This window comes from Nerophis lumbriciformis, linkage group LG18 (genome assembly GCF_033978685.3).
Source record: "Nerophis lumbriciformis linkage group LG18, RoL_Nlum_v2.1, whole genome shotgun sequence".
Lineage (NCBI taxonomy): Eukaryota > Metazoa > Chordata > Actinopteri > Syngnathiformes > Syngnathidae > Nerophis > Nerophis lumbriciformis.
This window is the reverse complement of record NC_084565.2, coordinates 22641114-22664434: the sequence shown is the minus strand read 5'-3', so window position 1 is coordinate 22664434 and position 23321 is coordinate 22641114. Positions and strand designations below refer to the sequence as shown.

The following is a 23321-nucleotide window of genomic DNA, read 5'->3' as shown; positions in this document are numbered from 1 at the left end:
TTATACGGCCACCCTCAGTGTGACCTGTATGGCTTGTGACCTATTATGCCTTGCATTCACTTGTGTGTGTGAAAAGCCGTAGATATTATGTGATTGGGCCGGCACGCAAAAGCAGTGCCTTTAAGGTTTATTGGCGCTCTGTACTTCTCCCTACGTCCGTGTGCACAGCGGCATTTTAAAAAGTCATACATTTTACTTTTTGAAGCCGATAATTTTGAAACCAATACCGATAATTTCCGATATTCCATTTTAAAGCATTTATTGGCCGATAATATCGTCAGTCCGATATTATCGGACATCTCTAATGGTAATATTGCTTTAATTGTAATCTTTTTTTTACTGTGTTTTATACGTTCTACATCACTAGCAATAGCGTATTTCTATTTCCACTTCATCCAGCGTGTTTTAAGGTTGCAGAAGGAGTGCATATTTTTCCATAAATTCTAACCTAAAGCAGGGGCGAGAATAGATTTTGTGGATGTGGCTATCTGGATTTCCGACCTGGTAAACTGAACACATATAAGTTGGCTGTGACGTCACTCCCTCCGTCTTCCAAATTCTGATGTTAATGGAACGCACCATTAGTCCCTAATGGCAAAGTGGTACTTCGCAAAGTTCCGAAATAACTTTTGATAGGCGGGCTGTGCTGTCGAATGCTGATTGGTTGAACACAGTTGGAGCACGTTTTTACAAAGTTAGTTTTGGTACGCAAATCTACGCAAAGTGGACGAACTGTTTCAAATGTAAATACAGAGGAATTTAAAGTATTCAGTTGGTCTCTGAAGCAGCGACTCCAGGTGTTCACTGGGACTTCAACGTTTGAAAATACATGTGAAATAGTGGAAGCAGTAATCGAGTCAAATGAAGGTAAATCACATCAAATATTAACTACCGTATTTTTCGGACTATAAGTCGCATTTTTTTCATAGTTTGGCCGGGGGTGCGACTTATACTCAGGAGCGACTTATGTGTGAAATTATTAACACATTACCGTAAAATATCAAATAATATTATTTAGTTCATTCACGTAAGAGACTAGACATATAAGATTTCATGGGATTTAGCGATTAGGAGTGACAGATTGTTTGGTAAACGTATAGCATGTTCTATATGTTATAGTTATTTGAATGACTCTTACCATAATATGTTACGTTAACATACCAGGCACGTTCTCAGTTGGTTATTTATGCCTCATATAACGTACACTTATTCAGCCTGTTGTTCACTATTCTTTATTTATTTTAAATTGCCTTTCAAATGTCTATTCTTGGTGTTGAGTTTTATCAAATACATTTCCCCAAAAAATGCGACTTATACTCCAGTGCGACTTATATTTGTTTTTTTCCTTCTTTATTATGCATTTTCGGCCGGTGCGACTTATACTCCGGAGCGACTTATACTCCGAAAAATACGGTATTTACTTTCTTACATGCTGTAAAAGTGGTCAGTGACACACTATTTGTTTAGTTATTAGCCTCAACGCTAAATCAGATGTGTTTGTGTTGTTGTGATATAAACACTGACGTTTATTATTTATATATTGTTATTTACAGCGGAAATGAATCATAAGGACTCGCCTGATTCTCATGAAGTCATCGTTTACTGAGGGGACCACTTTATGACTGTTGGACACTGGACAAAAATAAAATTCCGTACACTTTGTTTTAGAATCATATCATTTTGTGTCTTGTTAGAATGTGTTTTATTTACTTACACTTAAGTAAAATAAATTTGACCCAGTATTTTCTGTTTATTTAAATTGGTACAAACGTCATCAGCGTGAATTGTATAAACTACCCGGAACTGTGAAAATGTAGTGGAAACACAAACCACACAGGTCTACAGAAATTAAAGGTTCCACGAACTCAAAAAGTCCTGAGCTTTTTGGTGGAAAAGGGCCCATTGGGATTCAAATAATTGCAGCATCATTTCCAGTTAACCCAACATTCTGTTAGGCACGAGGTGACTCACCGACTGTTCTTAACAACCAGCTGCTTCAGGCTTTAGCAGACACAATGATAATGAAGGATGAGAGCGGATCGCAACAGTAGGGTGGTGACATGATCAAATCAGCATCATCAGATGACATTACACCAGACAAAGATCTATTTTCTTCAACAAGCTCGCTATTTGTTCCAGGCAAGCACACAGACACAAGTGCTGCTAATGGAAATAATTAATTGAGCTGTTAACGTAATGAAATCATAAGAGACTCATAAGGATACATTCAACATAAACATAGAAAATGATTCACAAAGGGAAAGGGGAGGAACATTCCATTTGACTAATTAAAAGAAGCGCCCATGACAGGGATCCCAGTTAGATGAAATGAAATTAGCATTGAAAAATGGAGCCCTTTTGAGAGTTAAGGGGGCATTTAATTCAAAGAAAATAGCCCTAGGGTTAGGTTACATGTATAAAAATATCACTTTGAAGTTCCAAATACATTTAAGAATAATGACATAATTATGATAACAAATATTGTAATTGTAAAAACTGAAATACTGTATTATGTTCAACTCGTAGTGAGTCACTTCGTGAATTAATGGATGAATGATTGCATTCATGCTACTGCTTTGTTCAATTTTAACATCCATCCATCCATCCATTTTCTACCGCTTGTCCCTTTTGGGGTCGCGGGGGGTGCTGGAGACTATCTCAGCTGCATTCGGGAGGAAGGCGGGGTAGACCCTGGACAAGTCGCCACCTCATCACAGGGCCAACACAGATAGACAGACAACATTCACACTCACATCCACACACTAGGGCCAATTTAGTGTTGCCAATCAACCTATCCCCAGGTGCATGTCTTTGGAGGTGGGAGGAAGCCGGAGTACCCGGAGGGAACCCACGCAGTCACAAGAAGAACATGCAAACTCCACACAGAAAGATCCCGAGCCCGGGATTGAACTCAGGACCTTTGTATTGTGAGGCACATGCACTAACCCCTGTTACACCGTGATGCCCCAATTTTAACATGCAACTTTTTTTATTACATGTAATCTTAAAATATTCATGATTATACTTTATAGTGCTTTTTAGGCAACTTTGGCCATGCAGAAGTACATCTCGTACAAGTTAGTGGGTTTAGTATTTCAAATCATCATTAAAATCATGAGACATAATATCTACTGGTCAATAGCAATATGCCATATTATTACTTATGAAAATGACTCACCGGGCAGTTTGTTGTTTTATTTTCTAAATATTTTAATCTCTGCATGTTAGGTTCCCTCGCAATGACAACCAACCGTGGCCACCTTGGTTGATCACTTTCCCATCACAAAGACTGTTCCCCTGATCTTTGTGCTTGAAAATTAATTCTGAAAGCGGGCATCCGTTGACTTCTTTTTCTAACCACGATCAATTTAAAAAATGATTTATCCCCGCATCCAACCGAGACACCGTTCCGCTATCTCTCTTATGGAGGATATTTTTCTCACCAGAGCGAGCAATTACACAGAACACGTATGTATTATTTCAGAACAAAATCACTACACAATATTTACCAATTCCACACAATCTATATTAACGCCTTACATGCACAAGTACGGTACCTAAAAATGCAAAGATGTTTAGGACACATTTTCTAGTAAAAATGCAGCAAAGCCTATGCCATTTTTGTTATCTTGTTTTATCCATCCATCCATCCATTTTCTACCGCTTGTCCATTACGAGGTGGCGCAGGGTGCTGGAGCCTATCTCAGCTGCATTTGGGCAGAAGGCGGGGTACACCCTGGACAAGTCGCCACCTCATCACAGGGGACAACATTCACACTCACATTCACACACTAGGGCCAATTTAGTGTTGCCTATCAATCTTGTTTTATAGCGTTCCCAAATGTCAACGGAAGCAACAGACACTGACCAAAACAGACGTAAGCAACTCGACTCAATTAATGCGCATTGTTTTAGCGGTATTATAAGAAAAAAAACACTACTTTTGCTTAAAGATTAGCGGAATTCTGCTAAATAGCGGACGTCTGGGATCCCTGCCATGAGAAATTTGAAATAGAAAATCCAATGTTCCCACTGTCCATGATACCCTGCATTGCAGGAAAATGTGCAGAATGTCAGAACTTACCAAACTGTTGAATGGCCCTGTCGGCACTCCAGGGCAGTTCCAAGGTCATATGTACCCGGCGCTTCTGGTTCCTCACTCGCTTGTCAGCTTGCAAGGAAATTCCAGAGCTGGCTGCCTCGGAGATGATGGCGACCAGCTGGGGGAGATGAAAGAAAAATTGCATTATGTTGTGTACAAGAAGACAGTAAACCAGCAGAGAACAGACCTTATTGCTCTTTTATCCTGCACTACAACAAGCTAATGCAACAAAATTGTGTTCTTATCTGTACTGTAAAGTTCAAATTTTAATGACAATAAAAGGAAGTCTAAGTATAAGTCTAAGTCTAAAGCGGTTGTGCCCATTGGTTCGATCGCGAGCTACCGGACGATTGTGTAAGTCAGTGGTTCTTAACCTTGTTGGAGGTACCGAACCCCACCAGTTTCAAATGCGCATTCACCGAACCCTTCTTTAGTGAAAAATATTATTATATATATATATTTTTAAATTGAAGACAAAGTTATATGTTTTTTTACTGGTGCACAAAATGAACTGTGCATGAACATCACCTTGTTCCAAGAACAAAACCAACACAGTGCATAAACTCACAACAAATTACTGTCAGGTTCAAACACTGAACAATCTATTACACAAGACAAGAAGAAGGAATCAAGCAGAGACAGAGTTGAATTTTACTCATGAGGAGAGACGTATTGGGCTGTACACTCAGTTACAGTTTCACCCTACGCTCTAAGGTACAGTCCCACGTGCTCCTCTATTTATTCGGGAGGTCCAGAGTTAACATCACTGAGACTGCTTCTGAAGGGAGTGGTAATGCAAGCAGCCCCAGTAGACACGATACATGATTATTCAGAATGGAAATGTGCTGACGCTCGTAATTACGCCCTGTCTGCGTTGAGGTACTCGATGTCCGTCCTTGGCTGTCAGCAGGCAGGGTCTTGAAACAAACTGCTGACACGAGACAACTCGCAAATCAAGATTACAAGTTGTGCCTTTGAACAGATAGAAAAGTACAACTTCAGCACAATTGATAATAACTATAGCAACGGCTTTTAAGCATAAGAGTTGTGTGATGTCTTATACATAATTATTCTACCATTTACACACCTGCAAATCAGATGGAAAATTAAAGGGAACATTGTTTGGGGGTATCCATAAACACGGTGATAGGGAGAAGTTTTTATTTACACGATGAGTCGGGTGTGTCTTGACCTTCGCCGAACCCCTGAGACCAACTCACCGAACCCCTAGCGTTCGATCGAACCCAGGTTAAGAACCACTGGTGTAAGTGTAAGTCGATCGCAAGGCTTTAAGAAAATAGACCTAAAAATAACCTACTATCAAGCTTCTCCATAACGTCACATTAGTAACTTGATTGACACACACGGCAACCGAGAGTCTTGTGAGATGGCCGCTGGCTGGTGTGAGCTTAGTATGAAGAAAAATCGACCGGCAATTGCCAAACACTTTCCGTCAAAGGTGTAAAGAACGACCGCACAGTTCCTGTCTTCACAATAAAAGTGCTGCTCCACCCTACCTGCGTTAACAAAATAAGGTTTCCAGGAAAATAGCACATACAAGCTAGAAAGCTACGGGGTTAGCCTCCAATGTTTTTTTTGTATTTCTTTGGCTTTCAAACAAAATGCAGTGAAGCAAAATATTGCCTGAACAATGTGTGCTTCACGCAGTGAAACCATGATGTGCCTGATAATTACAAACCTCGTTTCCATATGAGTTGGGAAATCGTGTTAGATGTAAATATAAACGGAATACAATGATTTGCAAATAATTTTCAACCCATATTCAGTTGAATATGCTACAAAGACAACATATTTGATGTTCAAACTGATAAACTTTTTTTTTTTTTTTGCAAATAATCTATAACTTTAGAATTTGATGCCAGCAACACGTGACAAAGAAGTTGGGAAAGGTGGCAATAAATACTGATAAAGTTGAGGAATGCTCATCAAACACTTATTTGGAACATCCCACAGGTGAACAGGCACATTGGGAACAGGTGGGTGCCATGATTGGGTATAAAAGTAGATTCCATGAAATGCTCAGTCATATCCAAACAAGGATGGGGCGAGGGTCACCACTTTGTCAACAAATGCGTGAGCAAATTGTTGAACAGTTTAAGAAAAACCTTTCTCAACCAGCTATTGCAAGGAATTTAGGGATTTCACCATCTGCGCTCCGTAATATCATCAAAGGGTTCAGATAATCTGGAGAAATCACTGCACGTAAGCAGCTAAGCCCGTGACCATTGATCCCTCAGGCTGTACTGCATCAACAAGCGACATCAGTGTGTAAAGGATATCACCACATGGGCTCAGGAACACTTCAGAAACCCACCGTCAGTAACTACAGTTGGTTGCTACATCTGTAAGTGCAAGTTAAAACTCTCCTATGCAAGGCAAAAACCGTTTATCAACAACACCCAGAAACGCCGTCGGCTTCGCTGGGCCTGAGCTCATCTAAGATGGACTGATACAAAGTGGAAAAGTGTTCTGTGGTCTGACGAGTCCACATTTCAAATTGTTTTTGGAAATTGTGGACGTCGTGTCCTCCGGACCAAAGAGGAAAAGAACCATCCGGATTGTTATAGGCGCAAAGTTGAAAAGCCAGCATCTGTGATGGTATGGGGGTGTATTAGTGCCCAAGACAAGGGTAACGTACACATCTGTGAAGGCGCCATTAATGCTGAAAGGTACATACAGGTTTTGGAGCAACATATGTTGCCATCCAAGCAACGTTACCATGGACGCCCCTGCTTATTTCAGCAAGACAATGCCAAGCCACGTGTTACATCAATGTGGCTTCATAGTAAAAAAGTGCGGGTACTAGACTGGCCTGCCTGTAGTCCAGACCTGTCTCCCATTGAAAATGTGTGGCGCATTATGAAGCCTAAAATACCACAACGGAGACCCCCGGACTGTTGAACAACTTAAGCTGTACATCAAGCAAGAATGGGAAAGAATTCCACCTGAGAAGCTTAAAAAATGTGTCTCCTCAGTTCCCAAACGTTTACTGAGTGTTGTTAAAAGGAAAGGCCATGTAACACAGTGGTGAACATGCCCTTTCCCAACTACTTTGGCACGTGTTGCAGCCATGAAATTCTAAGTTAATTATTATTTGCAAAAAAAAAATAAAGTTTATGAGTTTGAACATCAAATATATTGTCTTTGTAGCATATTCAACTGAATATGGGTTGAAAAGGATTTGCAAATCATTGTATTCCGTTTATATTTACATCCAACACAATTTCCCAACTCATATGGAAACGGGGTTTGTACATGCATGTTAAAATACAGGTGAAACTCAAACAATTTTGAATATTGTGCAAAAGTTCATTCATGTCAGCAATACAACTACAATTGTGAAACTAATATGTGATACAAACTCATACGTCAAGCCTTTATTTGTTTTTATTTTGATGATCACGGCTTAAAGTTTTGAAAACCCCAACTTTTCTGAGATTTTCAATTTAAGGTTTTCATAAACTGTAAGCCATAATCATCACTATTATATAAAAAGAAGGCTTAAAATATACTGAGTTGCATGTTATGAGGCTATATATCATATATAATTTTCACCTTGTAAATCTAATTGCTGGAATAAACAAACCTTTGCATGATATTCAAATTTTTTGAGTTTCACCTGTACCGTAATTGTTTCCTACAGCAACAAACTCAACACAACAAAATTGAATAGGGGGCTAAACTTAACACCCTCTGGATACAGAATGGCAGAATACTCCTTTCACTGTTACGCCTCTGCAAGCAAATTAGGGTGTTCCCCGTTTGAGGTGAACCCAACAAAGGAAGACATTTCTGTGTAGGTGTGCACTTTCACACAGCGACATCTTACAACAATTGTAATTAGATATATGGTCATATTCTGTCTATAATACTGAGGGATAGAATATCAATAATTGCTTTCAATTTAAAAACAACAGAGTGAGTCTTGATACCCTTTCACACTGCCGCTGTACAACCTACGTTACGCCTTTGATACCGCATTTGAAGCCTGCAAATTTAGATGTCAACTCTGACATCCCATTCAGTCCATCCATCCATTTTCTTATCCAGGTAGCTGTTGTCTGGGGGTGGTAGTCTCAGTAGGAAAGCCCAGGCTCTGGCCACTTTTTCCAGTTTCCCTTGGCCAGTTGCAACTGTGAGACATAATCCTTTGAGCATGCTCTAGTACAGACCTGGGCAAATTAAGGCCCTTTAAGATTTTCAATCTGGCCCGCCGGACATTCCCAAATATTTTTTTTTAGATCTTTAAGATGGAAACTGTAGCTGCCATTATGATGTGCAGTGATGTTTTCAAATTACCGTAAGGATTTCAATGGTCGGAATCTGCGCTTTTGCATGATATACAAGTTACTATGGTAATCTACCGTATTTTTCGGACTATAACGCGCTCCGGAGTATACGTCGCACTGGCCGAAAATGCACAATAAAGAAGGAAAAAAACATATATACGTCGCACTGGAGTATAAGTCGCATTTTTGGGGGAAATTTATTTGATAAAATCCAACACCAAGAATAGACATTTGAAAGGCAATTAAAATAAATAAAGAATAGTGAACAACAGGCTGAATAAGTGTACGTTATATGAGGCATAAATAACCAACTGAGAACGTGCCTGGTATGTTAACGTAACATATTATGGTAAGAGTCATTCAAATAACTATAACATATAGAACATGCTATACGTTTACCAAACAATCTGTCACTCCCGATCGCTAAATCCCATGAAATCTTCCTCCCCGGTGTCGCCTCTGGTATGTCCTTTCTTTCTGCTGCTCGATCGCCGTTCTCTGCTGCATATTTGACTACGTCCAGCTTGTAATCTGCAGTATACGATTTCCTTTTCGGTGCCATTTTAGTTCAGCCCTTCTCAGTTTTTATAAATTACCGCCAATGTTGATGTGATCCATTTTAATAGCTACGGCAGTAGCGTATAGCAGTTAGCATCCCATGACCCACAATGCACTTCTGCCATGACCCTCCCCCGCCGAATTCTTATTGGTTGACGTGTGAGTGACGATTGATGACGTGTGTGTGACGATGGCTGCCATTTGCTTCGTCTCTTACGCGAATGAGATAAATAATATTATTTGATATTTGTGGGTTCCCTCTGGGTACTCCGGCTTCGTCTCACTTCCAAAGACATGCACCTGGGGATAGGTTGATTGGCAACACTAAATTGGCCCTAGTGTGTGAATGTGAGTGTGAATGTTGTCTGTCTATCTGTGTTGGCGACTTGTCCAGGGTGTACCCCGCCTTCCGCCCGATTGTAGCTGAGATAGGCTCCAGCAGCCCCCGCAACCCCGAAGGGAATAAGCGGTAGAAAATGTATGGATGGATGGATGGATGGATTTTACGGTAATGTGTTAATAATTTCACACATAAGTCGCTCCGGAGTATATGTCGCACCCCCGGCCAAACTATGAAAAAAACTGCGACTTATAATCCGAAAAATACGGTAAGTCGATGCCTTTTGCTCGATTGTCAATCGAGAAGGAGTGTGACGTTCATATGTTGTCAATATTCAGTGTTTTATCGTTCATAGTTAATATTGTAAATCCACATTCTTTATGTTCATGTACATTCTGGGTGTCTCATTCAGTAAAAAAACTTAAAATTATATTAAATTTTTTAAGGCGGTCTGTCATAAAGTTTTTAGCTTTCAATCAGACATTATTGTGAGGTTTTGTATTAGTGTTCCTAAAAATCAGATATGGGGCCTCCCCTCAGACACATTTGTTTCTCGAAATTTGGCCCAGGCCTGCTCTAGTAGGTCTGGGCCTCCTCCCAGCTGAGGGAGGCTTCCAGAGGCATCTGGAAAATATGCCTTACACACCTTAACTGGCTACGCTCAAAGGGAAGAAGCAGCGGCTCTATTCTGAGCTCCTATAGGAAGACCAAGCTCCTCACCCTATCTCTTCAGCCACTCTACTATGTGGTCACCTTATTCAGTGTGTGTGCTTTTTGCACAGAGCAGCGACACAGTAAATTGGATACAACATTTTCAGATTTAATGATCACTGTGAAAGCGGTTAAAAGCTCTATTGGGCACTGATACTACCTCCAAAATTGCTGCTTCAGTTACGTACCTCCATTCCTTGTTGTTTAAACAGAACAGCAACACAGGACAAAAAGTGTCTTTTAAGGGCGAAGTAGCAGGAATTACTCACCTTCTCTGCGCCCATGAAGCGATCTTTCTCTTTGATGTTGATGTGATCGATGGTGAGACCCTGCTCGGCACGCGACTCGTAGCGGACACTGCCGTCAGGGCGCCGCACCACACGACCCTTACGACCCGTCATCTGATGCAAGGTGGATAAGGCATTAGCATTTAATTGATCAGAAAACTAAAATGTTGCTGTATGTTTCAGACTTGCACCTCTGACACTTTGTCCGGCCCCCCAAACTTATCAATAAGCTCGTCCAGGGTATTTAGAGGTAGTTCTTTTCCCAGCTGTGCTATCTTGTTGAGGAGACTCTGCTTCATCTCCTCTATCCTGACTGGAGATGCACAAGGACAATTGTCAGCTATGTTGATGTGCAACAACAAAACTTAACAACAAAAACTACTAACCAGTCTGGCAGCTAGTGTGGTTGACAAAGATGACATCATCATTGTCCAGCAGCGAGTCCGGCGAGGAGTTTGAGTCTGTGTCCATGCCGTCTGAGTCCGTGCTGCTGTCGTCGCTGATGTTGATGACGCCGCCGCTATCCACCGCGTGCTTGGGCATCTTGGGCTGGCGACCGCGAGGTTTACCTAAGGGGTCATGACGTTAGCAGGTGAAAAACAAAAGGGGCTTTATGCGTTGCAATACACAGTAGAAATATCGCTTACCACCACAAAATTTAGTCAAACAGTGGAACCCGTTAAATCATTCATCCATCCATCCATTTCCTACCGCTTGTCCCTTTTGGGGTTGCGGGGGGTGCTCAATCAATCACAATTCATTTATATAGCCCTTCATCACAAGTGCCTCAAAGGGCTTCACAGACCACGGCAATCTAAACCCACATCCTGGGTCATTATTATTATTAGTAGTAAACATCAGGTCCTGGTTGACATCAAATTTGAGAAACAAAAGTAGTGCTGGGTAAATGACGCCACATTGAGCGTGTGGCACACTCAAGACTTGCATTGACAGTGCACTGATACTGTGTTGGTGTTTCATAACGGTGATGCAACATTTACTGGATTTAAAAAGCTACAACATTCGACCAACAGATAAAATGAATAGTAGGGATGTCCCGATCCGATATTTGGATCGGATCGGCCGCCGATATTTGCCAAAAAATGCGTATCGGCAAGGCATGGGAAAATGCCGATCCAGATCCAGTTTTTAAAAAAACTCCGGTCCGTGTTTTCCAACGCACCTATCTAAATAATACATTCCACTTTTCTGCTGCTCCCTTATTTCCGTTCCGCATTTTCCAGCACACCTTCAACACATCCACAGGTCTGTGGATTCTCACGCAGTTGCTTTTAGCTGCTGGCATTACACGATAGGCTCTTCTCACTCTTTCCTGTGTCTTCCTCTCACAGACAGCAAGCGCACCTTCTTACATACGTCACATACTGTCATGTCATACGTCACATACGTATACGCCCTCCCCGAGCAGAGAGGTAGCATGGCTAACGTTAGCTGTGATGCTAGCGCAGCCGCTAAGGTGCGCGCCTGCTCAAGCGTCCTCTGCGCACGGCAAATCTATGCCACGCACAAAATCAAATAAAAAAATAAGCGCATAACAATTTTCGACACACGGACACGACAGAGAAAACAGTTTTCGTCATCATTGTTCAAATATTGTAATGTCTGTCGAGACGCTTACTTCCATTCGGTGCCACACGTCCACACCATCAAAATGCCGAGGCAAACATTTCCAGATCAACACCGTATGAAAAAATTTGTGATTTTTTTTTGTTGTGATTTCCTTCTCTGCATGAAAGTTTAAAAGTAGCATATATTAATGCAGTATGAAGAAGAATGTTTTAATGTAGACACATAGAATCATCATACTGCTGTGATTATATGCATCAAGTGTTCATTCAAGGCTAAGGCAAAATATCCACATATATATGGTGTATCGTGACATGGCCTTAAAATATCGCAATATTAAAAAAAAGGCCATATCGCCCAGCCCTAGTTCAATGATGCCATTTCTGTTTGTCATGTATAATTTTGTCTATTTTGTGTTTATCCTTGAATAAACAGGTTAGTTTCTTGTTACCAACCATTGTGTATTATTCAAACTCCCCTAATTCAGCTGGCTAGTTGTTATCAAGAGTACTAAAACCCTTTTCAACATGATTCTGACAACTAAGTAGGCTAAATAACTTTAAACTTCAATACATGCTCGGATAGGCCAGTATCGGTCAGTATCGGTATCGGTCAGTATCGGTATCGGATCGGAAGTGCAAAAACAATATCGGTATCGGATCAGAAGTGCAAAAACCTGGATCGGGACATCCCTAATGAACAGTTATATATACTGTATTTTTCGGACTTTACGGCGTACTTAAAAACTCTATAATTTTCTCAAAAATCGACAGTGCGCTTTATAACCTGGTGCGCCTAATCTACATAATTATTATAGTTGTGCTTACAGACCTTGAAATTGTTTTTTTGTTTTTTTTGTACATGGTGTAATGATGAGTGTGACCAGTAGATGGCAGTCACACATAAGAGATACGTGTGGACTGCAGGACAACTGTTTAATTGACATCAGCGGATTATCTATATATGGTAAGGCTTTACCCAAAATGCTTTGCGAGGGCCTGCCACTGTAGTTGACGATGTAGCTCATTTTCTCTATCCTCCTATTGTGGGGCGTTCATCCTTCACTGTTGCCATTTCGAATATAAAGTAGCGTACTGTTCTTGCTTTGTTTTAGCTTTGGAAGTGCTAAAACAATAAACTACAACAACAAAGATGATGGGGAGAAGACGCTGTCGAAGGTGAGCCACGTAAATAAGACCGCCCACAAAATGGCGCATCCTGAAGAGATGGTCAGAAAGTGGCTTGAAGATGGTCTGTAAAACAATCTATGTAATATTTTACTAAAGAACCACCATTACATGTTATGTAGACCACAACAAAGTGTTTTAATTGTAGAAAAAAAAATCATACAACACTAAATTGGCCCTAGTGTGTGAATGTGAGTGTGAATGTTGTCTGCCTATCTGTGTTGGCCCTGTGATGAGGTGGCGACTTGTCCAGGGTGTACCCCGCCTTCCGCCCGATTGTAGCCGAGATAGGCTCCAGCGCCCCCCGTGACCCCGAAGGGAATAAGCGGTAGAAAATGGATGGATGGATGGATGACCTCTTTAATGCGCCTCATAATCTGGCGCTTTATAATCCGCATTTTGTATGAAAATAGACCTGACTGCTCATCGGCAGTGCGCCTTTTGGTCTGAAAAATACGGTATGTATTTTTTTTAACAAATAGCTGCGCAGAAAGGAATATGAAACGGGCAAATTTAGTCAATGAGCTAAAGAGTAAACAGGAAAAAAAATAAAATGTTCATTGTTTGGCGCCATTAATTCTAAACATCCAACACTTTTTCTTTATATTAATTCTATTTAGATCGATGGTGACGATGAAAACCGATGTCAATTGCTGCACGCCATTCTTCCGACTTCATTTAGTACGAGCTGTTACTTGTGAGACGTAAGAAGCGCTTTTCTAACACACCGTTTGTCGCCTCGCAGATAAATGACAGCTGTTGTATCGGTCACATGTTTTTTTTGTTTTAAAGTGACATACATGGCGGTAGGTACACAGTATCAATCCTTGTGTTTCCTAAAGCTCCAATACTTTAATCTTTGGAACTATCACGACTTGAAACGGTCATTTCTATGAAAAATTGGTCGGTTTATGACGACACGTGTTGTAGCACTTGCCAACTTCCTCATTATAACTAAAGAGCTTGAAACGACAACAGCAACATAAATACTGTGTACTTACAGAGACAATTATGTTCTCACAATAACTTCCTGTTCATGCTATGTTAAAAAATAAAAGCATGGAAGTATGAACACAGATTCTACCAGAGCAACTAATAATATGAACTTATTTACCGGTAATAGATTTTTTTCATTTTAGCCACCGGATGAGAGATTTGCGGAGGTACAGAATTGTATTGACGTTGTAGTCAATACATTTGACACAATTATTGTAGCAGATCTTTTAGATAAGTTCATAATACATCACATGAAAACAGAACCATCAAAATAGATAAAAAATACAGATGGAATAAAACGATGTCACAAAGGTTTGAAAAAAAACAAAAAAACGTAATTATCGCACAAACTACTTATGTTGGTGGCAAATAAATGATTTCCACAGTAGTGACAAATGTGCACTTACGCTTTCTTTTATTCCCGGGTGCTTTCTCTCGTCGCTGTTTTTCAGAAGGAAAATGTTTTGTCACAAGGGACTGGAACACTCCCCTGAAGAAAAGGAGAAGAAAGCATTAGGGACACTCAAAACAGTTTCAAAAACACTTTAATATGCTGTAATTTCAGACAACGATGCTACTGATGTGAACATTCTGTCCAAAGGTTGAGAAGTCTGTGAATTACATCACCACAAACTAGTGTTGTCCCGATACCAATATTTTGGTACTGGTACCAAAATGTATTTAGATACTTTTGTAAATAAAGGGGACCACATTATTGGCTTTATTTTAACAAAAAATCTTAGGGTACATTAAACACATGTTTCTTATTGCAAGTTTGTCCTTAAATAAAATAGTGAACATACAAGACAACTTGTCTTTTAGTACCGTAGTAAGCAAACAAAGGCTCCTAATTTAGCTGCTGACATATGTAATAACATATTATGTCATTTTCCATTCTATTATTTTGTCAAAATTATTAAGAACAAGTGGTAGAAAATAAATTATTAATCTACTTGTTCATTTTACTGCTAATATCTAAACTTCTGTTAAAATGTAATAATCACTTATTATTCGGTTGTTTGGATGCTTTTCATTAGTTTTGGATGATACCACAAATTTGGGTATCAATCCGATACCAAGTCGTTACAGGATCATACATTGGTCATATTCAAAGTCCTCATGTGTCCAGGGACATATTTCCTGAGTTTATAAACATAATGGTCTAGTGGTTAGAGTGTCCGCCCTGAGATCGGTAGGTTGTGAGTTCAAACCCCGGCCGAGTCATACCAAAGACTATAAAAATGGGACCCATTACCTCCCTGCTTGGCACTCAGCATCAAGGGTTGGAATTGGGGGTTAAATCACCAAAAATGATTCACGGGCGTGGCTACCACTGCTGCCCACTGCTCCCCTCACCTCCCACGGGGTGATCAAGGGTGATGGGTCAAATGCAGAGAATAGTTTCGCCACACCTAGTGTGTGAGTGACAATCATTGGTACTTTAACTTTAACTTAATATAAATCTTAAAAAAACGAAAGAAGATGTGATGCTAAAAAATATCGATGTAATCATAGTAGTATCAACTAGATACTCTCCTGCTTGGTATCAATACAGTGGATGTCAGGTGTAGATCCACCCATGGCATTTGTTTACATTCAGGAACGGCATCATTAGCGGTGATAATGTGTAGTGAAGCATGTTTAGCTATTCCTCGTCCTGCAGGGATGATACTTGTAAGAAACTTACTTTATTTATCGCCATGGATGCGAGGATTAGTGATTTAGAAGTAGTACTATACTAATACCGGTATACCGTACAACCCTACCACAAACACACTAAAACTAAGGTTCACTCACTCTGCAGCAGAGACAAATCTGTCAAGATGCCCGTCATTCTCGTCCAAAACTTCTCGAGTACGTGACTCTCCGGTAGACTGCAGGCCAATGACGATGCACTGCCAGAGACAAATAATGTGTAACAAACATTTATTTTATGTAGGCATTGCATATTACAGTGAAAACAATCTTTTTTTAATCAAAAAACAAGAAAAATGTTTTTCTCATCAGACAGAAAGAAGAACAATTTTCTTTTCAATTGGACAGCAACATTATGTGCAATTTATTTCCTGCCCGGATCTTCGTCTGGACATTTCCACATTGCTTGCAAACCTGCCGATTCAGCGTTCCAGAGTGAAATTGTGCTGACCTTTCCTGCCTCCAGCTCTTTCTTAGCCAACTCCACCAGGCAGCGGACTTTGGCAGCGATACAGAGGTATTTGAAAAAGCGCTGGTGAGATGACCAGAACTGCCCCCACAGAGACTTCCTGCTGACCAGGCCCAGCTCATCGGCAGCACGCATGAAGACTTTCAGCGCCTCCGCCCACTAGGCGACATGAAGGAATACCATTAGAAGTAAGGTCTTCTACCCGATGACCTCATTGCGATAAGCTGTGACACTCACCAGTATGGCAGCTTTATTGTAGACCAGTTTGAAGTCGCTGTCCAGTCCGATCTCTTCAATGCGGAACGACACCCCTGAGAAGCTCAGCTGCCTGGCGATGTACATCCCGCTCACTTTCATATCCATGGCAACGATTTCCATGGCACCCACGCCTCTGTATGTGAACAGCATATACATTATTCAGCGAGATCAAATCATGTCAAGTAACCATACTCTACAAGCAGTAAAGCGACATTGTGATGTGAAATACTGTTTCCTCAGATAGCGGCCGGAGCTCTAACAGGCGCCATGCCTCAACGAATTGTTCACATAGTCCCTATGTGTCAAAGTCAAGGCCCGCGTGCCAGATGAATTATCCACGGCCCCCGGGATGATATTTGATTAGTATTAGAACCGGCCCGAAGGCCACAGCCACCTGCTGCGGTTTTGCACGCACTCCATCAGTGTTGGCGCTAGGAATTTTTAAAATGGGGTCCCAGGAACCCCATCAAGTCATAAAAATGGGGTCCCACAGTAAATTTTTGGGTTCCCACTTTTTTGTAAAACAAATGATAAATGTATGCTTTATCCTGTTGTATCTCACATTCTATATTGTGTTTTGGAAAAAGGTTGTCATAAATGTTACTTCATTCATTGAAAAAAATAACACAAAATAAAACACATTCTTATGCATATGTAAATGTATTTAGTTATAAACATTCATTCACTTTCTTCTTTCCTTCATGGATCTAAACTTTACCGCTGCCGGTATTTTTTTCTATATGTTTATTGTAATATTTTCAGAATGTGCTTGTTCTATTTTTGGCCAAAGTAAAACAAAAAAAACAATCTGAAGTTGTGTTTATTTTTTAGATTTATTGCCATGATTTTAATATTCCGGCCCGCGTGTGCACAGATTTTCCTCCATGCGGCCCCTGAGCTAAAATGAGTTTGACACCCCTGAGTCCTAAACAAATAAAAATTACACCAAGGGCAAAAATGTTCCCATCATAAAGCCTTTTTTTATTATGCAGACACTGTTTCGAGCAACATACTTAACTATCCAAGTATAAAGATCAGTTAAACACTAATAGAACTAAAATATAGCAAAATATGACACATCAGAAAGTCATGGACAGTAAAAATGTACTTTTTGTTGGCAAGTTTCTAGTTAATTTAGTCTTTAGCCATTATGGTTTTTAGCTACATTGACGTTAGCATGAGTTTTGTAAAATCCCTTTTTTTAGTAATTAATAATTAACCAATTGTATTGTGCTGTACTTAGCAGTCACAACCTTCCCTATGTAGGGTCTATCTCTTACTGTTACATGAGACATCAAAACAAACATGACAAATATAAACTACTCAGTGGCCTAGTGGTTAGAGTGTCCGCCCTGAGATCGGTAGGTTGTGAGTTCAAACCCCGGCCGAGTCATACAAAAGACTATAAAAATGGGACCCATGACCTCCCTGCTTGGCACTCAGCATCAAGGGTTGGAATTGGGGGTTAAATCACCATAAATGATTCCCGGGCTACTGCCCACTGCTCCCCTCACCTCCCAGGGGGTGATCAAGGGTGATGGGTCAAATGCAGAGAATAATTTCGCCACACCGAGTGTGTGTGTGACAATCATTGGTACTTTAACTTTAAAACATGAACATACAAATACAAGCATTCTTGATAAGCTCTTACAATACAATCTCACATGATAAGGAGTTGAAACAAGCTTCAAGTTTTGCTTAACTTGTAACATACATTTTGTCAGAAAATTTGGTCCAAATTGTCTACAACTTTTTTTGGTGTTGGAAATTTGGAGCTTCCACTGTACATTTCTGTTGTCACATGGCTTCCGCTCAATAATGCTTTACTTCATATAAACAGATGGCTTTTTCTTAGTTACCGTATTTTTCGGACTATAAGTCGCAGTTTTTTTTCCATAGTTTGGCCGGGAGTGCGACTTATACTCAGGAGCGACTTATGTGTGAAATTATTAACACATTACCGTAAAATATCAAATAATATTATTTAGCTCATTCACGTAAGAGACTAGAGCAGTGGTTCTTAACCTGGGTTCGATGGAACCCTAGGGGTTCGGCGAGTCGGCTTCAGGGGTTCGGCGTAGGTCAAAACACACCCGACTCATCGTGTAAATACAAACTTCTCCCTATCGGCGTATTACGGATACGGCAACAGCTGACTGATTTGCAGGTGTGTAATTTGTTGTGAGTTTATGCACTGCGTTGGTTTTGTTGTTTGAACAAGGTGATGTTCATGCACGGTTCATTTTATGCACCAGTAAAAAAAACATGGTAAGACTTTAGTATGGGGAACATATTCACCATTAATTAGTTGCTTATTAATATGCAAATTAGTAACATATTGACTCTTAACTAGTCATTATTAAGTACTTATTAATGCCTTATTCGGCATGGCCTTATTATAACCCTAACCCTCTAACCCTGACCCTAACCCTAACCAAATAACTCTACATTAAGTCATTGTTACTTATAATATGTTCCCCATACTAAAGTGTTACCAAAAACATTTAACTTTGTCTTGAATTTGAAAAAAAAAACATTGTATTTTTCACTAAAGAAGGGTTTGGTGAATGCGCATATGAAACTGGTGGGGTTCGGTACCTCCAACAAGGTTAAGAACCACTGGACTAGACGTATAAGATTTCATGTTCTATATGTTATAGTTATTTGAATGACTCTTACCGTGTCCGCCAGTTAGAGCAGAGTAATCTCGTAACTTTAGATGTTGCGGACACATCTGCTAGCGTTAGCTGTAGCGAGCTAACTAGCCCAGCCTGTAGTAGTCCTAAGCGGCCTACAAGCTACGGTGTACCGGTTGAGACGCATAATAGATTTAGCTCTTTAGCTAGTCCTACACCCCAGTCTACCGGGCACCACACCTTAGTCATAGGGGACTCCATCACCCGAAACATAAAGCTTAGCAAACCAGCCACAATTAAGTGCATCCCTGGGGCCCGAGCACCTGACATTGAGGCTAATCTTAGGGAGCTAACTCGCAACAGGCCTAGTAAACACGTACGACAGGCTAATCGCACCACCAGTTATGCGAATATAGTTGTACACGTTGGCTCCAATGACACTAGAATGAGACAGTCAGAGATTACAAAGAGAAACATAGCCAGGACTTGTGATCTCGCTAGAAAGATGTCCAGGCATCGAGTAATTGTCTCTGGCCCCCTGCCTGCGAGAGGCAATGATGAGAGATATAGCAGATTAGTCTCGCTTAACAAGTGGCTGGCTAGCTTCTGTAGACAACAGGGACTAACGTTTATTGATAATTGGCCCTCTTTCTGGGGCAAACCAGGCTTGCTGATGAGGGACGGCCTTCACCCTAACCAGGAAGGCGCCACCATCCTGTCTAAGAACATAGACTACTGTTTAAGTCACATTTGACTAACTACACTAGAGCAAGCCCGGTCACAGGCAATTACAGAGCCTGCTAGTCCGGGTGAGGAGTCAGTTAAGCTAGAACTAGCCAGCACCAGGCTGGATAATTCCTGTACGCATAGCAATTTTCTTAGAATAATACACAACTCACATAATGTGTTTTCTGTCGTGAATGTGTCCGGGGTAGATATGCATTCTACTGAGGTGGCAAATCATGATGCGTTCAGTCGATCGCAGCATCAAGCAAACAATCTGAAAATTCCCGTCGTATCAATTCCTAGATATGGTCGAAACTATTTAAAGTGCACTACGTATAATAAACGCAACATTATTAATATTTCTACTACGGATAATTTAAACAAAAACTCGTCAAAACAGCCCAATACTTATAATATGGGCTTTTTAAACATAAAATCATTGTCTCCCAAAACGTTATTAGTTAATGAGGTCATTAGAGACAACAATCTTAACGTCATTGGTCTTAGCGAAACCTGGCTCAAACCAGACGATTTTTTTGCGCTAAATGAGGCATCTCCTCCTAACTATACGAATGCGCATATTGCCCGTCCCCTTAAAAGGGGTGGGGGGGTCGCACTAATATACAATGAAAACTTTAACCTTACCCCTAACCTAAATAATAAATACAAATCGTTTGAGGTGCTTACTATGAGGTCTGTCGCACCGCTGCCTCTCGATATGGCTGTTATCTACCGCCCCCCAGGGCCCTACTCGGACTTTATTAATGGATTCTCAGAGTTCGTTGCTGATCTAGTGACGCACGCAGACAATATAATCATAATGGGGGACTTTAATATCCATATGAATACCCCATCGGACCCTCAGTGCGTGGCGCTCCAGACTATAATTGATAGCTGTGGTCTTACACAAATAATAAATGAACCTACGCATCGCAATGGCAATACGATAGATCTAGTGCTGGTCAGGGGTGTCACCACCTCCAAAGTTATGGTACTCCCGTGTACTAAAGTAATGTCCGATCATTACCTTATAAAATTCGAAGTTCTGACTCATTGTCAACAAACTAATAATAATAATAACTGCTATAGCAGCCGCAACATTAATGCTGCCACAACGATGACTCTTGCTGACCTGCTGCCTTCGGTAATGGCACCATTCCCAAATTATGTCGGCTCTATTGATAACCTCACTAACAACTTTGACAATGCCCTGCGCAAAACCATTGATAGTATAGCACCGCTAAAACAAAAAAGGGCCCCTAAAAGGCCCACCCCATGGTTTACAGAAGAAACCAGAGCTCATAAATTATCATGTAGAAAGTTGGAACGCAAATGGCGCGCGACCAAGCTTGAGGTTTTCCATCAAGCATGGAGTGATAGTTTAATATTGTATAAACGCATGCTTACCTTAGCTAAAGCTAAATATTACTCAAATCTCATCCGCCTCAACAAAAGCGACCCTAAATTTTTGTTTAGTACAGTAGCATCGCTAACCCAACAAGGGACTCCTCCCAATAGCTCCACCCACTCGGCAGATGACTTTATGAATTTCTTTAATAAGAAAATTGAACTCATTAGAAAGGAGATTAAAGACAACGCATCCCAGCTACAACTGGGTTCTATGAACACAGATACAACTGTATCTACGACGGATACTGCAATACAAAATAGTCTCTCTCTTTTTGATGAAATAACATTAAAGGAACTATTACAGCGTGTAAGTGGGATAAAACAAACAACATGTTTACTTGACCCACTTCCTGGGAAACTTATCAAGGAGCTTTTTGTATTATTAGGTCCATCAGTGCTAAATATTATAAACTTATCACTTTCCTCTGGCACTGTTCCCCTAGCATTCAAGAAAGCGGTTATTCATCCTCTGCTCAAAAGACCTAACCTTGATCCTGACCTCATGGTAAACTACCGACCGGTGTCCCACCTTCCCTTTATTTCGAAAATCCTCGAAAAAATTGTCGCACAGCAGCTAAATGAACACTTAGTGTCTAACAATCTCTGTGAACCTTTTCAATCCGGTTTCAGGGCAAATCACTCTACGGAGACAGCCCTCGCAAAAATGACTAGTGATCTACTGCTAACGATGGATTCTGATGCGTCATCTATGTTGCTGCTTCTTGATCTTAGCGCTGCTTTCGATACCGTCAATCATAATATTTTATTAGAGCGTATCAAAACACGTATTGGTATGTCAGACTTAGCTTTGTCGTGGTTTAACTCTTATCTTACTGACAGGATGCAATGCGTCTCCCATAATAATGTGACCTCGGACTATGTTAAGGTAACGTGCAGAGTTCCTCAGGGTTCGGTTCTTGGCCCTGCACTCTTTAGTATTTACATGCTGCCGCTAGGCGACATCATACGCAAATACGGTGTTAGCTTTCATTGTTATGCTGATGACACCCAACTCTACATGCCCCTAAAGCGGACCAACACGCCGGATTGTAGTCAGCTGGAGGCGTGTCTTAATGAAATTAAACAATGGATGTCCGCTAACTTCTTGCAACTCAACGCCAAGAAAACGGAAATGCTGATTATCGGTCCTGCTAAACACCGACATTTATTTAATAATACCACCTTAACATTTGACAACCAAACAATTACACAAGGCGAATCAGTAAAGAATCTGGGTATTATTTTCGACCCAACTCTCTCCTTTGAGTCACACATTAAGAGTGTTACTAAAACGGCCTTCTTTCATCTCCGCAATATCGCTAAAATTCGTTCTATTTTATCCACTAGCGACGCTGAGATCATTATTCATGCGTTCGTTACGTTTCGTCTCGACTACTGTAACGTATTATTTTCGGGTCTCCCTATGTCTAGCATTAAAAGATTACAATTGGTACAAAATGCGGCTGCTAGACTTTTGACAAGAACAAGAAAGTTTGATCATATTACGCCTATACTGGCTCACCTGCACTGGCTTCCTGTGCACTTAAGATGTGACTTTAAGGTTTTACTACTTACGTATAAAATACTACACGGTCTAGCTCCGTCCTATCTTGTCGATTGCATTGTACCATATGTCCCGGCAAGAAATTTGCGTTCAAAGAACTCCGGCTTATTAGTGATTCCCAGAGCCCAAAAAAAGTCTGCGGGCTATAGAGCGTTTTCTATTCGGGCTCCAGTACTATGGAATGCCCTCCCGGTAACAATTAGAGATGCTACCTCAGTAGAAGCATTTAAGTCCCATCTTAAAACTCATTTGTATACTCTAGCCTTTAAATAGCCCCCCTGTTAGACCAGTTGATCTGCCGTTTCTTTTCTTTTCTCCTCTGCTCCCCTTTTCCTTGGGGGGGGGGGGGGGGGGCACAGGTCCGGTGGCCATGGATGAAGTGCTGGCTGTCCAGAGTCGGGACCCGGGGTGGACCGCTCGCCTGTGCATCGGCTGAGAACATCTCTGCGCTGCTGACCCGTCTCCGCTCGGGATGGTGTCCTGCT

At 40.9% G+C, this 23321-nt stretch overlaps 1 protein-coding gene across 3 annotated transcripts in view; it reads right to left on the bottom strand.

The window, feature by feature from the left end:
• Positions 1-23321, bottom strand: part of sbno2b (strawberry notch homolog 2b) — a 221084-nt gene that overhangs the window by 27102 nt on the left and 170661 nt on the right. For all 3 annotated transcript variants that reach the window (XM_061977838.2, XM_061977839.2, XM_061977840.2), the window contains 8 exons: positions 16480-16633; positions 16225-16401; positions 15876-15973; positions 14486-14568; positions 10695-10877; positions 10500-10621; positions 10291-10422; positions 4085-4220 (listed from right to left, as the gene is read on the bottom strand). In XM_061977838.2, the coding sequence (XP_061833822.1) occupies positions 4085-4220; positions 10291-10422; positions 10500-10621; positions 10695-10877; positions 14486-14568; positions 15876-15973; positions 16225-16401; positions 16480-16633 (1085 nt within the window). The remainder of the gene's footprint in view (positions 1-4084; positions 4221-10290; positions 10423-10499; positions 10622-10694; positions 10878-14485; positions 14569-15875; positions 15974-16224; positions 16402-16479; positions 16634-23321) is intronic.